Genomic DNA, 15,141 nt, shown 5'->3' on the forward strand with positions numbered 1-15,141 from the left:
GACTGACAAAATAATATTACCGCATGCAAGGGCACACAAAAACAAAATAACATGAACATCGTCGAAGATATTTTAATGGAAAGCGTTTAATCGTCTAATTAACTGAATACACCGCCCAAAACCTGTTGGTCTGTTAAAAAATAAAAACACATTCAATTATTAATCCAGACTGAAATGAGTTCTTAAGCAATGGAAACATTTGCTCAGTTGGATGCATAAGACTTAAAATTAAATTATTAATTAAGTGTATGCCAAATTGTGGTTTAAGATTTTGGGCATTATTCTTTATTTGTTTTGAATTTTTTGATACGTCTGCGTAATTTATGTCGTTTACTATCTTGTTTGCTCTACCATTTCTTTCACTGCAACTAATGGATAATTCATTGTGGTCACAATCCGGTTTATAATTACTATAATCTTTTGTCAACTGGCAAAAATCACACTATATGGCTAACATGCATAACATTTCCCAGCTCTATTAGATACCAACTGACCATTCCGCCCAGTCATGCGACTGTGCTCGAAATTTTGAAAGTCACAGTCACACTCTATTGATGATGGCTCGATTAGATTCATCTATTTTGTAAGCGCAGCTCGGACGGGTAGTGCATCGTCGTCGGAGTGGCCCCACCAAGGGGGCCACTGCATTTCACAAGACTGGGTCGCTTTTTTTGTTTGTATTTTCAATTTCAGGGTCATGCTCTAATTTAGTTCCGTTATTAACAAAGTTATGTATGAGGAAAGATTGTGGAGCAAAGTTCATTTAATATTTATTTAAGCCAACAGACGAAAATGCAATGCAAAATTTGGTTTTCTCTTAACTATATTATTATAGGTAACAAAATTTGAACAAGCTAAAATGTTTAGTAAATGAATAAAAGTTAACTCCTTAAAAGTTTATATTTACTGTGTTTTGTATTTTATACAAAAAGTAGATAGGGATAAATATGTACAAGTAATAAATAAGATTAAATTATTAATTTATATAATTTATAATTTTGTTTATAATTTAAGAAATAAATGTATTGAGTGCCCCTTGTATTGATGGCTTAATAGGAGCCTTCATATTAAGAGCACTCTCGTGCTCTGAAACTCGGTCAGGGTATGACCACTAGCTGTTGTTCTCCACAAAGGTCCATCATTGTGGTTCGGGGTGTCAGTCTGTGGGGTCCAAAGTGTTTGGCGCTCTCTAAGCGGTTCATAAATAAATGTGAAAACAAAATGCCCTGCAGACGGATAGGCGGACGGGTAATGTACATGTATGCATGTGTACCCGTAAACACCCTCCCAACGAAAGTCAGTAAGAGAGCTCAACTAAGAAATGCCCTGTAGAACATAGGGACAGCTAACTACTGAGGGAATAAAAAGTTGACAAGTTAACAGATATTTGTATAAATCGGATATAAATATATATATGCACTATTCGAAAAGATATGCTTAACGTATTTACAGGGTATATAAGTGGCAGTGACAGTGTGCTTTGGCGCACAGGGTGACCCTTGCTAGCCAACAAAAATGATTGACTGTTACGGCGCTCTGCGTCTGCTGCATTGCGCAGCCGCTGGAACGAGTTTAACCCTTGAACAAGCCACCCAACCCAATGCAGCCCAACCACCCACCCAACCAAGCGAATTCCAGTTTAATGGCGTCGGCAGCAGCGATAAGATAACGAACTCTCGCGCATGACCAAAAATTGCGGCGGGGCATTTATTGTTGCTGTTGCCTACTATTTTCTTTTTTTTTGTTGTTATCAACGATTTCCAATGTTTTCAATATAAAGGGGCGGTGCTTGCTTTCAGCCTGGAAGCCAGGCAAAACTTGTCATGTTTTTGTTGGTGTTGCTTTTGTTGTTTTCGTGTGTTGACCGCGCGTATTGACTTGGACTTTTGTGTTAAGTTTCTCATATTTGTGCTATGCCACTGCCGCCGCTGACTTTTAAGTGCTGTTGACTGTTGTTTTGGGGCCACAGCGAAGGTGTCGCCAGGCGTTGGCTCATTTCTGTTCTTGTTCTTGTTGTTATTGTTGTTGTTGTTGTTGGTGTTGTTGCTGCTGCGTTTGCTGCTGCCGCCAACGCCGCAGTGCTTTTTCCCAGTTATAACTCGAAATTCTTGAGAGGCAAACTTTTGCAAAAGTTTTAGGTTTCACAAAATATTGTAATGCTGCCTGCATAGCGGACAAGTACGAGAACGGAAACGGAACGGGAATAGGTATAGGATTTGGGGTACGGTCCTAGAAATGGTGACTGTTAAATGCCAACTGGTAACTGTGGTGGGCTGGGGCAGTGGCAGTGGCACTGGCAGTGACAGTGGTCGGGGCAAAGTGGCAGGCAAAGTTGAGCATAACATGGCGCATACTAAAAGCAGCATAAAAATGTCGACAACGTCGCCGTTGCCATTGTTGTGTTGCCTTGCTCGCTAGCTGCTGCTGGCTGCCAGCCTGCATTTTACCATATCATTTGTGTCACATTAAGATCAATTGGTAAACACACTCACACACACACACACACACATACACAGACAGAGAAGCATACTCCTGCACACACAAAAAGGGAAACGACATAAAAAGTATCGTAAAAGTCAAATAAAAAAAGCTCAAACAACAACAACAACAACAACAATAACGAAAGTCACTAATGCAGGAGCAGCGACAGCAGCGACAACGGCAACAAAAGCGACAAAAAGTGCGCAAAAAATGCAGCCCGAGTGCCACAAATAGCAGGCAACAAAATACAAAAATACAGAAATACAAAAAAGAAAACGAAAAGGAAGAAAGAAAGAAAGAACTCACAAACAACGCAGCAGGCGGCCGTCAGTTGCTTTCTGCCAGTGTTGCCATGCCCCGTCATGCCGTGTCGTGTCGTACCGTGCCATGCTCTCCGCTCTGCTCTGTGCGTTGCGTTGCGTTGCTATCCGTTAGCCGCCGCCATTTTGTCGCAGCTTGCCGTCGCCTTGCCAATTGCCGTCGCAAAATGGCGTTCGCGTAAATGTTTCGAATTCAAAATTTAAGTGCATCCGAAACGACAAAATTCTTTAAATTGTCGGTTGAAATCAAATAATTCGATAAATACGAGTAAATCAATTAATTTCGTTAAACGTAATAAAACAAAAAAAAAAATGAAAAACACGTGACTTAAAAAATGCAATGTTCAATCAAAGTGCTTATTTTTTTGTGGCAACTTTGAAGTCAGTGGAATTGGCACTGGTAAAGTGACGCTGTTAACACAAAATATAAATAATGCAACATTTGCTACAAAATAGTTCATAAGTAGAATTGATATAACATTTAAAGTGAATCATTTATCATTATTTCGAAATTCCAAGACAAGTTGACGGCAATGTTTAACATTTCGGTAGCTAGCTACTTGGAAATTTATGCATAATTATGTAATGAACAGATTGGCATCATTCGCATTTAGAACTCAACTCAAAACAATACTACACAGTACACTGTAAACAAGCAATACGTAGAGATACCACTTGCTATGTACTTCGGCATATTGAAATTGTTCTTGAGCAGACACTTGGAGCTGCTAGTCGAACTATAAGAGTCCACATTGATATAGAAAAGCAATGAGTATAGTCTAAAGCACAGCGTCGTGAAGAACACAACACACACTCGCACACACACTTGTACACACACACACACTCGCACAATCGAGTCGATTTACCGAAACCAAAAAGAAAACGCCGCGCGTTTCACTCGCTCTTCTGATAAGAAAACATCGACGCGTCGGGCAACGACGGCGGCGTTGCTTTACACAGTGCCAGTGCCACTGCCAGTGCCACTGCCAGTTCTCAAACAGTCAACTAACCTACCACCCAACCAACCAACCTGCCAACCAACCAACCAACCAGCCAACCAACCAAGCGATCCAATCTTGCTCTATCTATAGACAGTGCCGCCCGCCTGTAAACGTAGTAAAATAGAAAAAAAACCTGCGCAGCGTGACTAAACACTTCCGCTTCTTCCTCCGGGCAGGCAGCAAAAAAGTTTCGATCGCTAACGGTAATATCGGAAAACGTCGCGTGTGCAATTCAAGAAAAATCAAATAAATTTACACATATATACATATATATATATTTCGTTATACGTATATTTTAAATGCAGGCAAGCTGATCGAACTGATCGGCGCTTTAGTAAATTAAATATAAGTGCGAAAAGTGGCTGCGAGCAAATAATACGCATACGACACGTGTGACGATCCGGCCATTACAAAAGAAAAACCCCAAATTCCAAATCAAAATTCGAAAAGATTAATAATAGCAAATTCGGGCAATTATTTGCTGGCGTTGTTTGTAAGCGTGCATGCAACTGGCCTTAGAGATGATGCAAACCCTGAAACCGCCACCGCCACTGCATCAACATCAACATCATCACCAGCATCAGCACCAGGCACAGGCCCAGCAACTGCAACAGCATCTGTCAGTCATGGATAATCACCAGCATCAGCAGCAGCATCAACAGCATCAGCAACAGCAGCAGCAACATATTCATCAACAGCAGCAACAATTGCCACAAACGCCGCAGGCCCCGCACCTGCTTGCTGGCCCACACAATCATCATCAGAATGTCGGCGTCGGAGTTGGAGTCGGCGTTGGCGTCGGAGTCGGAGTTGGCGTGTTGCCTGTCGACCATGATGACCCAAATCCTGAGTTGGTGCTCGCTTTAATTTCAAGGAATCGAGCGCTTGAGGGTGAGTACAAAGGTTTTATGTCTTAGGTCTCAGTTTCTAGGTCCAGTCAACCAGCCAGGCTAACTCGTCATCCTGTGCTTTGCCTTTGGCTCTGCGCCTGTCCTAATGGATTTCTGTTTTATGTGGCGCCTGTCCAATATTTTTTAGTTTCTCTCTCTCTCTCTCTATTTCTATTTGTCCTTCTCTTACTCCTCTCTATTTTTGCCTGCTGACAGTTATTTATTTATGCCTTTAATTATGCAAAGTTTTCCGCCGTTATTTTCTGATTTAACTCGTTGAGAGCGAAAGCAGGACGATTCGACTGAGGTGGGTGTGTGTATGTGTATAGGTAGGTGTATTTGGGTGTGGTTAAGGTGTTTTATTTTGATTGAGCGCCGTTGAAAGCGGATCATGTGTGGCAGCAAACTCTGAAGTTGAGGAGCAAAATGTGGTTGGCCTGACTTAAGGCGAACCAGTTCCATTTGCAGCTTAAGTGTTTTTCAATTAAGCACAACTGTTTACTCTTACCGCAGCCTGTCGCTCGTTCAGCTTGCTTATTACGTATGCCCTTTTGTATTGCGGCATTCCATGAATAAATTTATTATATAATAAAGTGGGCATACGCTAAAGGGTAATTTTCATTTTATTCAAGATTTTTAGCTATATGTTGATGTTTGTTTCAGTACAAAGAAGTTGTTGTGTTCTTCTTAGCATTCAAATAACTTTGATTTTTTTTGTATGACCAGTTTATTAAAATATGGAAATATAATATTTGTATAATAAAATAAAATAAATGTTTGTGGTCTCATGTTAAATTAGATTTATTAACTTTATTAAAGACCCATAAAATTTTATTTCTGTTTCTATATTTGGGTTGCTTTAAGGAAACGATATTTATATGTTGGCTCATCCTAGGCTTGCGCTTCACTTCAAACAAATCCTTGTCCGCCATCCAAGATCTTCCTTGGTGCCTTAGGAAATCCTGTCACAATTATGATTTCGATTCATGTTTCACATGTCTCGCGATCCCACGCAAATCAATTGACAAGCTAAGGCCGCAGCTAAAAGCCAGCACAAAATGTTGACAACTGACACGGAGGAGGACACGCGCCGTTCTCATCCTGACTGGGAACATGTGCAATGAAGACAATGCCAAAGTCGAAGCCCAAAATTGTTGACAATGTCCAAATGGCTTAGATGTCAGCTCAACGCTATTGTCGCTAATGCGCAGGGAATAACCAAAACTCGAAATGGGCCCCGCTGCCAACTACCAAATCCCAGACTTGGTGCCAATCCCAGCCCATTTGGAGAGCACGTGCACGAAACAGCATTGAAAAGAGCATGCCAGGCTTGAATGGCTGATGGCTGATGGAACTGGGCGCGTTACATTTTCAAGTACGCCGGGATTTTGTTTAGAACACGCGTAATTACAAACAAATAAATAACAGAGCAGCGCCAAAACCGCATATGCCCTCCACATACCCAGAGCGGCCACGTGTCGCTAATATGTAGCGGGAAAACTGCCTGACAGAACCCGACCCAAAACAGCAACCAGCCAACCAACCAACCAACCAGACCAGGCTAGATGCGGACACCTCCCAGCGGAGTTGAGCGGCGTTCAACGAGCGTCGTGCAAAACGAGCAGAAAAATTGAATTATGCGCTTGCGGTGCTTCCCCGTGCCAAACCTTTCCTCCCCGCCGCCGCTCGCGCTCCCCTGCCATAACATAACCAGCGCTTGAGCAGTTCAAGAACCGGCAATCGACAAATATTTTGTTATTTGCACATAAACATATTTATCGAGTTTGGGTTGCTGTTTCTAGTGCGTGAGCCAGTTGGGTTGAGGGGGTATGAGTGAACAGGGGTAGCTCACTGCACCCACGGGTGTTCGGTTTCACCCGTTCGCATCTCCTTGGCCAAAGTAAAGTATATATCGCATTTGGTTTGGGCCTGTCAAAAATTGTGTAAATATGTTTGTCATTTCCACTTGCCTTTGGTCGTGCGCACTTAGCCACTGGACAAACAGACGACCCCTTCCCTCACCCCACCTCGACTCCGGCGAGAGCAGAGCAACCCCTCAACTGCGCGCTCGCGCACTTGTCGCTCACTCAGTCAACCGACCGCCCGTACGCCCGCCCGCCCGTCTGTTCGCCTGCCGCGTGCCGTTCGTTAGCCGTCCTTGTGTGGCTTTCCTATTAACATTGAGGGTCGGGGAAGGGGGAGGGCAGTCGGCACCCTACGTCGCTTAATGCTTAAGCGTATCGCTTTGGCTTGTTGTTTCCTTCCTCACATCCTGCCAGGGGGATGGGCTTTTTTTTTGTTGCCTTTTGCGCACGTAATTTGTCATAATGTCAACAAGCAAATGATGCGCAGCCCAGTTGCGATATGATCACAGCAAGTGGCTGCGCAAGACTAGCAACTTGTCAATATATATTTTCGGGTGAGTATCGTCCTACATGTATCGATAAGCAATTATATATATGGCTTGTCTATTTCCATCGGATGCCTCTTGGATTAACGTCAGCTCGTTGGAGAGAAGGTTGCGTAGATCAGCGCTTATTTTCTGGATCTGAGCAACTGTTGCATTGAACGGCACTCGCACATGAATCTCTTCCAGATGACCCATCAGATTTGGTGGGCTATAGAAGCTGTCACCCAGAGTGAAGTCACTTACTGCCAGTGCCGTCTGGTAGCTGCTCTCTGTGGTGTACCCAGAGGACTGCGACTCAGTAGTTGTTAGTCTGGCGCTTACCGAGCTGGTGGAGCCAGCTGTGTCTGTGGTGGACAAGGATCTCGAGCTAGTTGCAGCCAGTGACAGTTCGGACTTCATTGGAGCCTGCGAGAGGGACGTCTGACTGTCCGGAAAGGTCCTATCAGAGTTGGTTTCGGGTGAGAGACCGCGATTCTCTCGTGTTTCTAGCAGAATCGTGATTGAATCATTGCTTTGCTGGTGTCCCAAACCAGAGCACTGTGGCAATTGATTCCGGTCTCCACTTCGAGCTTTTCTTTCATTATTTTCCATGGTTAGCCGGCGGTGTTGGCTGTCTCCTTCTGGCTACTGGTGGCGGAATCTTGTCCCGAAATTTGCAACAAAGCGAACAATCGGTGAGGGTACCCACCTCCTCGGTGAATTTCGTTTGAGTGCACGAACTGAACGTCTTATGCACCTTGGCCAAGTCGCAGCGAAAAGCGTTGTAGGCAGCCCAATTGACATCGGTCATCTGTGTGATTGTCTTATGAATCTAAAATATAGCTATTCTCTCTTATTGCATTTTACTGACACTACACAATTGTGTCCTTCCTGTTTGTTGCTGCTGTTTTGATGGCAAATTAGGCTCCTTTTCCAAACTCATAATTTATTTTTGTATTTGCACTCGCCACTTTAAAGATTTTGATTTGCGGCCAAAAATGTTACTGTATCCGAGTACATAAAAATCTAAAGTCTACTTTTAAAATGACAGCACAAGCTAAGCAACTAGATTTCTATTTGAATTATAAATATATTGTGGTGAAATAAATTTGTGTCTCGATGGTCAAGCACTGGCTATCTAATTTAGTTTAATCGATACCACTGGCTGAGTCATAAATTTATAAATGCTTCCGATGCGATACGGAAAAATTAATCATCTTCTTCAGCGGGCAGTTGTGAAAGCTGAATGGTTCAAGTAGAAATAAAAATACCTTCGCAGAGAGATCCCCCATAATTGAGGGCCCTTCTTTCTGCAGATGCCTTTTAAAAACAATTCGCGCATTTTTCATTGCTAGGCCAAACAAACAAAAAATGAAAATGTGAAGGATGAAGGATGAACGCGGAGAGCGGAGAGCGCAAGGGGAACTGCCGGGCTTAGAGCCAAGTTGAGAAATCAGTTGATTTTGTTATTGTTTTTGTTGCTGTTCGTTGTTTTTGATGGCGTCCACATAAATCATTTTTTGTTCGCCATTTCCCGGACTGCCTGCTGCATATTTCATGGCGGTTTTGTTTACTCTACTTGCTACACCGAGAGATGGGTCGGTGGAACGGGGGGAAACTTGCGCTTAGCATCGACGACAGCTCTTTGACTAGGCTGCCTTTGCTGGTCTGCAGCTAAGGTAAGCCAAGAGGCCGCCTCATCCACAACCCCCCACCCCTTCTACCACACGCCCCACTTTACGAGCATTTCTGTTTGTTTCTTGTTCGCTTTTTTCTCTTTTTTTTTGGCAACGTGTACGCCGAGCAAACCCATCCCCAACCCCCGAAACTCACAGCCCCAAAAGAAGCAGCAATTCGCGCCGTGGTAAGGGAAGAGGCGAATGTTTAACTTACGTTAAGTAAATAATGGGGCGTTCATATGACATTGCGACTGGGGCGTGCAGGAAGTGCGAGGAGTGGGGTAAGGTAGGATTGGGGAGCTCACAACATAGCTATCCACCTACATAAATGCGAGTATATCTAAATATATATATGTGTGTGTGTGTGTTTGCAGTCACTGTTTGCTTCCACATTTCCTTTTTGCTTAATAAAATAAAATATGAAAGTTGCTTGCTAAAATAAAAATAACACACAAATATTTCAGTGCTAGAAAGTCGAGAGTCGCTGAAGCCATTTTTTGAGCTGATGTAATTGTGCTTAAGTTACAATCTCTAATTGTGGCATAAGGCTTTAATTCGCTAACAGAAAATGTGATCTAAGCACGTGCTAAAGTCGCTCTTCGTGGAATAGGTGGAAAATGACCATAATTGGTGAAGCCATTTCTACATCAATTTCATTCGACTTTTAATTCATCAAAGAAATATTACTTATTTGCTTAGATGCAGATACAATCATTAAATTATAAAATAATTTAAAATGGTGAAAATCGACATTTGCCAGAAATCGCAATCCGATTGCATAAGCATTGGAATACTTACTCAGCTATTGTTTACATGCAGCTGGGAGTCTAAGGCTCAAATCTGAATCTTGGAAAATATATCGCCTGACAACAAAGGGGCTAAGTTATTTGCATGTGTTTTGCCAAGAACTTTGCAACAGCCAACAAGAAAATAGGCTGACTAAATACATTATAAAATGTGCATTGAATATACATACTTATATATAAACACAATGTATTATGTATACGCATATGCAAATACGTATATACATATGTATATGATGATATATGTATGTACATATTTATATAGTCCTAGCGTTGTGGCGTAAGCTAGAAGCAGAGCAAACGCAGTACAGTGGTAAAAAAGCAATTCTAACTAATCAAAAACATAGAGAAGTCATTGAAAATAAAATAAGCATTTACAGCACTTTTCCAGAAAATAGGAAATGAATCAAAAATAAAATAAATTGAATTCGCTCACATTTTGCTGGTAAGGAAATGTTTGCAGATAAATGTGCTGTGTAAGAGATGTATAAAGAAGTTTGAATTTATTATATAGTCTATAACGATTTAAAACACAATATTGTTTCAAGTCGAAACCAATAAGAAATCACTATTTATTCCATATATATATGAGCATATTCTACTTCATCTATGCTCTAAATTAGTCCAACTCTAGTTGTTTTGCGACCACCGTGCAATAGTAGCATGCAATGGCAATATAAATTCAAAATTTAAAACATCAAATATAAATACAAATACAAAAACAAACACAAACACAAATGCAAACACAAGAACACACTCAAATGCTATGCTACTCTTGTTGCCGATGCTCATGCAGTATGCTTTGAGGCGCCTCAGCTCCAACCCCAACCCATGGGCAAGAGGGTGGGGGGAAACACATAACAGCTGGCAAAGTAGCGCTGAAAAGTGCCAAAAGGAACACAAAAAATGGGAAACGCGAAAAACTGGATACGTGCGAGTTCTGTGTACTGTAGACAGTATGTAGATGCTGCTGTGCAAACAGTATCCCGCAGTGAACTTTATTAAATTACACGATTTTGACAGTTAAGCAGCAGGCAACCCCACGCCTCTGTTCCCTGCCTCTGCCACTGCCCCTGCCAGCGACCTTATACTCGTTGCCATCTTGTCGTTTTAGGACTGGTTTCTGTTGCTGTTGTTGTTGTTGTTGCTCGTTCTGTGAGTGTTGTCAAGAGAAAATCATAATTTTTTCTTATACATATATTTTATGTAATACACTTGAAGCCGCCAGCTCAGCAAAGCCTCCCCCCCCCCCCAGAACGCCCACCCACCGGCACACGCATTTATGTTGTCTGGCAACGCTGAGCACTTTCTGAGTATTCCTTGGGGGCCGGTTTAGGCAAAATGGAAGCGGAACATTCGTTGGGGCTGGCAATAAGAATTGTGCGTTGTTTGGCAATGCCAAAGTCGAAATCTTTGGCAATTGCGCGTTTCAATTGTGGCCGGGAGCGGTTACCAACTTTTATCATTCCGCAATTAGCGTGGCCCATGTCTGCAGCGCTTATCGTTTGTAATAGTCGGTAGTCGGGTGCGGGTCAAAAACTTGCCAGATACTCCTCTAACAAGCCGCTGCCGCTGCAGCTGCCGCTGCCAAGTGTAAATATTTGTACACCATTTCAGTCGATACCTTGAAAAACGGCACAACAACAACCACGATAAGCACATACAGACACCATACCATTTTTGTACACTCAGAGAAAATTGATGTGCGCTATTTAAAAAAGTGTTCGATGAGTTAAGAATGCAAATTCTTGATTCAAGCTGATGTGGTCATATTCAGAGATGATTTTAGCTACTCAAGTATTTAAAACAATCATAGTTTAAATTTAATTACTTAATTGCAACTCAAGTTAATTAAAAATCTATCTTTTAGCATTCAAGTTCTTTATTAAATAAATATCTAAGCCTGTTTAAAGAATGCATTCATGAATGCCGAAACTTTTAAAATCCTCTTGAAATATTTTCAGCCTTTGAATACAAAACTCTCTTATATGTTTTCTATGTGTATGTATATATATATCTGTAGATCTATATATGTATAGAAGTATATATGAATACTTTTGTCTACTTCTGTTCTACATTAAGAGAGCGAGAGCGAGAACTATGTTTAAAAGCCGAGTTCAGAGTCTCTGTAGGCAGTCGCGTCTCGGTCTGGGGGCATGTTCGACGGTTATCTATGTGGGTACTTAAACGGCATGGTACAAGATTTGCCCATTGAGACGAGACATATATGTGTGTTTACATTTCCACCGTACATAAATGTTTCGATAAGAAAACATGCCTAGCTGCACGCCGAAATGCTGTACACCGATTCCTAACTATCGTCTTCCCAAAAATAAACTATAGATTCAATGGTTTCGACGGGTTTGATGCAACCAGCTTTGGTATAAATGGTAAAAATCAAGAAACTCCTACGACCCACGATACGTAGCCGCTCGCATAGTGTTAAATGAGGCCTATTAACATGCATGTTGTTTGGTAATGCAAAAAAAATCTTTTCATGTGCAACCCTCTGGCTGGTCTGGCTGGCGTCTCTGACTTTGTGCCAACCCTTTAGGGTGGAGAGAGAGTGTGCCTTTTATTCCTTTTATGCTATCTGTGATTATTTTCCACATCGCTATGCCCATTGTCTGTCAGCGGGTTTTTGTCTAACCGTATCTAAACAGGTGGTCCCAGCATGTGGCCGGGCTAGCTACTGAAGTCGCAGCAGTTCCCGCTCCTTTTGTCTGATCCTGGGCACACCCTCTTTCCTTTCCTTTCATTTTATTTATTTATGTATTTTTTTTGCTGGTTTTCCTCATTTGTAGTGTTTACCTTTCAATCAACAATGATATTATATATTTAAATAAATCTTCATACACAAAAGCGGCTGCGTTTTGATTTCTGGACATCAAGTCGACCGCAAATTATTACTTGGACTCTAGCAGGGAATATTATTGAAACAGGTGTGCTAATTGTGGGTTTGAGTCATTTAAAGTTTTGTCTTCTTTTCGGTTGAATGAAGAATTGCTGTGACAGCGCGTATATTTAGAGATTTGTCATTATAAAACAATCGAATATTCGTTATGTCAATAGTTAACAATAATCGTCGTGATTACTTAACTTATCTAGCACCCGAAGGTAACGTGAGAGCCCCATGAAGTGGACGTTCAAGCAGCAAAATACTACAAAAGACTTATTTGTTACTTGGATCTCACAATAGAAATCCAAATGATTACTTAAATAAACGTCGAAACCAGGCATATTTAAGTGGCACACCCAACTAGACAATACCCGAACTTGGGACGATTTCTATATCGAAAGGTCTTAAGAAATAATTAATAATACTCCTTTATGATATATAAATTAACTGAAAATAACAGATTTGTTATATGATTGGCACCGCTTAAAAGTCATTAAGAATAGGTCATCGCTCGATAGTACGTAAAGTTTTTCTTTGTGTGTATTGATATAATAATATGGATAGGTAGTGCTTAAAATTAACCGATATCGAATTATCTAATGGAATTTTTCAATTAACGCTTAGACGTTATATATATATATATATTTATGCGCAAAATTTGTATATAGTATGATCCTCAAGTGTGGTCTCAACTTGCAGATCCACTCATTCTATTTATTTGAAGCAGCTGGGCAGTTGGGTACTTCTGCTGGCTTATCAGGCTTATGGCCGATAAGTTAAGGTCTTTACAGTCACAGTCAACGTTAGCCAAATAGATAAGTGTCACTCTTGGCACACGAAATCAATAACAACAATACCAAACTACGCACACATTAGATCGAGTCAGTCGGGAGATTCGTAACTCAAAACTAGACAGTTTCGATTGTTGTGCAAAGAAGAAGTCTGTCTAACTTCTAAGAAATGCCGCCCGAGGCTCTATTTGTCAAATGTGGTCTATGCTGGGGCTTATGTTGCGCTATTCTAGCACTATTTACACTAGTTGTTGAACTACTTTTCAACGGCATTTACTACCCTACCCGATCCTACCTAGCACCGACCACTTGAAAATGTCAAACACAGTTGTATAACTGGGAGCCATATCTATCCACATCCAATGGAGTGAATTGGAGTGGGGCTTACCGTGCTACTTCAGGCGGCTTAGTCCACTGAAGTGGCCATAAATGTGGCAGTGATTGCGCCTAGAGTAGCTGATTATGGGGTGTTTGTTAGGCCTGCTACTTGGATTTAAGTCAAATATAATCGTTTATTAAATCTAAAGTAAAGTTATTTCAGCTCTTTGAAGTTCACCGCTCAACGCTTTCCACTACAAACTCTCAGTTGACCTAGTAAGGCATCTAGGGGAAGGGCATGCCATGTAGATAGATAAAAGCAGCAGCAGCAGCAACATTATAAGGCTATACAAAGTGGAGCATTTAGATCACCCCAGCACACAAATCGCAATTTCATATCTCCCTATCTATTTTTAAGAAGATTGCAAGAATCTGTGGCTGCTATCGGGAAACTGAACACGTTCGTGACGTTAGACATTCTTGATACTTATCATATCATACATAATATTGATGTGATGATATATTTTATTCTCCGAAATATAATCAAACGAGTAAAACCTGGTTTCTTTATGGGCTGCAGTTTAAATAGCCTTCAATTGCCATCTGACTTTTCATTCAACAACTTTGTTTATATGTTACAAGTTCTGGAACGAAATTTGAGGAGCAAAGTAAGACATCTAACAACACAGTTTTCAACTTATAAACTATAATAAATAGTGTTCAGCTCAGACTCTGACTATATCAACTAAGATCTTCGATGCATTCAGGACTGAGGCACTTTGATGTCATTTTGTATTTAAACAACTGGAAATGTTTTGTCTTAAGGAATTCCACTAATCAGTTCCTGCAGTTGGGTATATTCAAATAAACATCCGAAGTTAAGTGCTCTTATAAAATTCCTGAATCTCAATGAAATCCTGTAAGTCCTAGCCAAAATCCAGAGCTGCGAAACAGATAAATGGTTTTATATACAAAATGCACGACACCATGCCGAGGACGAATAACGACTTTGGATGCCCAGTTCGAGTTCGAGTCCGAGTTCTGGTGCGGGTCCGGGTTCGGCTCCGGGTCTGAAGCTAAGTAAGGAGTGAGCTGGCCAACGACTTAAGCGTATGTCGCAAATTATGCGATGCTCGCTGAAAGCGTTCAATGAACAAAATGATTTTATTGCATGCGGCCTTCTAAGTCCGAAAAACCACTCGAACCATTTGGCCATATGTTGCCATTTGTGACAAAACTGCACCAGGCATGATACACACACACAGACACGCTGAATGGGTTGGGTAGTTAGCAGACAGACAAAGAGACAGAGAGACAGACAGACAGAGAGTGAGGCAGCAGAGGCAGGAAGATGCTGTTTGTCGTTTGTTGTCGTTAATGCCCAATGGGTGGCAAATTGTTTTTTATTATCGAAACGGGCAGAGAGTGACAGAGTGCGAGAGAGAGAGAGAAAGAGATTCAAAGCCGAACCCTTGATGATTCGGCTGCTTGGTTGGTTGGTTGGTTGACTGTTTGACTGGTAAGCTGTTCGCTTGTTGTTTAGTTGGTGTGACAACGGGCCAAAGGAGTT

General features: G+C 41.5%; 2 protein-coding genes across 3 annotated transcripts in view; one reads left to right on the forward strand and one right to left on the reverse strand.

Annotated features, from left to right (window-relative positions):
* Positions 1-3,637: 3,637 nt before the first annotated feature.
* The window catches only part of LOC6566404 (LIM/homeobox protein Lhx3), a 28,495-nt gene continuing 16,991 nt past the window's right edge, over positions 3,638-15,141 (forward strand). The window contains exon 1 of one of the 2 annotated variants that reach the window (XM_043214623.1): positions 3,638-4,693. In XM_043214623.1, coding sequence (XP_043070558.1) covers positions 4,306-4,693 — 388 coding nt within the window. In that variant the 5' untranslated portion in view covers positions 3,638-4,305. The remainder of the gene's footprint in view (positions 4,694-15,141) is intronic. The other variant, XM_043214622.1, reaches the window with a different exon arrangement.
* On the reverse strand, positions 7,011-7,892 carry LOC116805736. Its single transcript, XM_032739604.2, has one exon. The coding sequence runs from the start codon at positions 7,890-7,892 to the stop codon at positions 7,683-7,685; it is 210 nt and encodes a 69-aa protein (XP_032595495.1). The 3' UTR covers positions 7,011-7,682.

This window comes from Drosophila grimshawi, unplaced genomic scaffold (genome assembly GCF_018153295.1).
Source record: "Drosophila grimshawi isolate 15287-2541.00 unplaced genomic scaffold, ASM1815329v1 contig_1377, whole genome shotgun sequence".
NCBI classification, from domain to species: domain Eukaryota; kingdom Metazoa; phylum Arthropoda; class Insecta; order Diptera; family Drosophilidae; genus Drosophila; species Drosophila grimshawi.

Bases quoted from the DNA above. Each gene is read 5' to 3' on its own strand.
- LOC116805736 (XM_032739604.2), bottom strand. From the start codon at position 7,892: ATGACCGATGTCAATTGGGCTGCCTACAACGCTTTTCGCTGCGACTTG.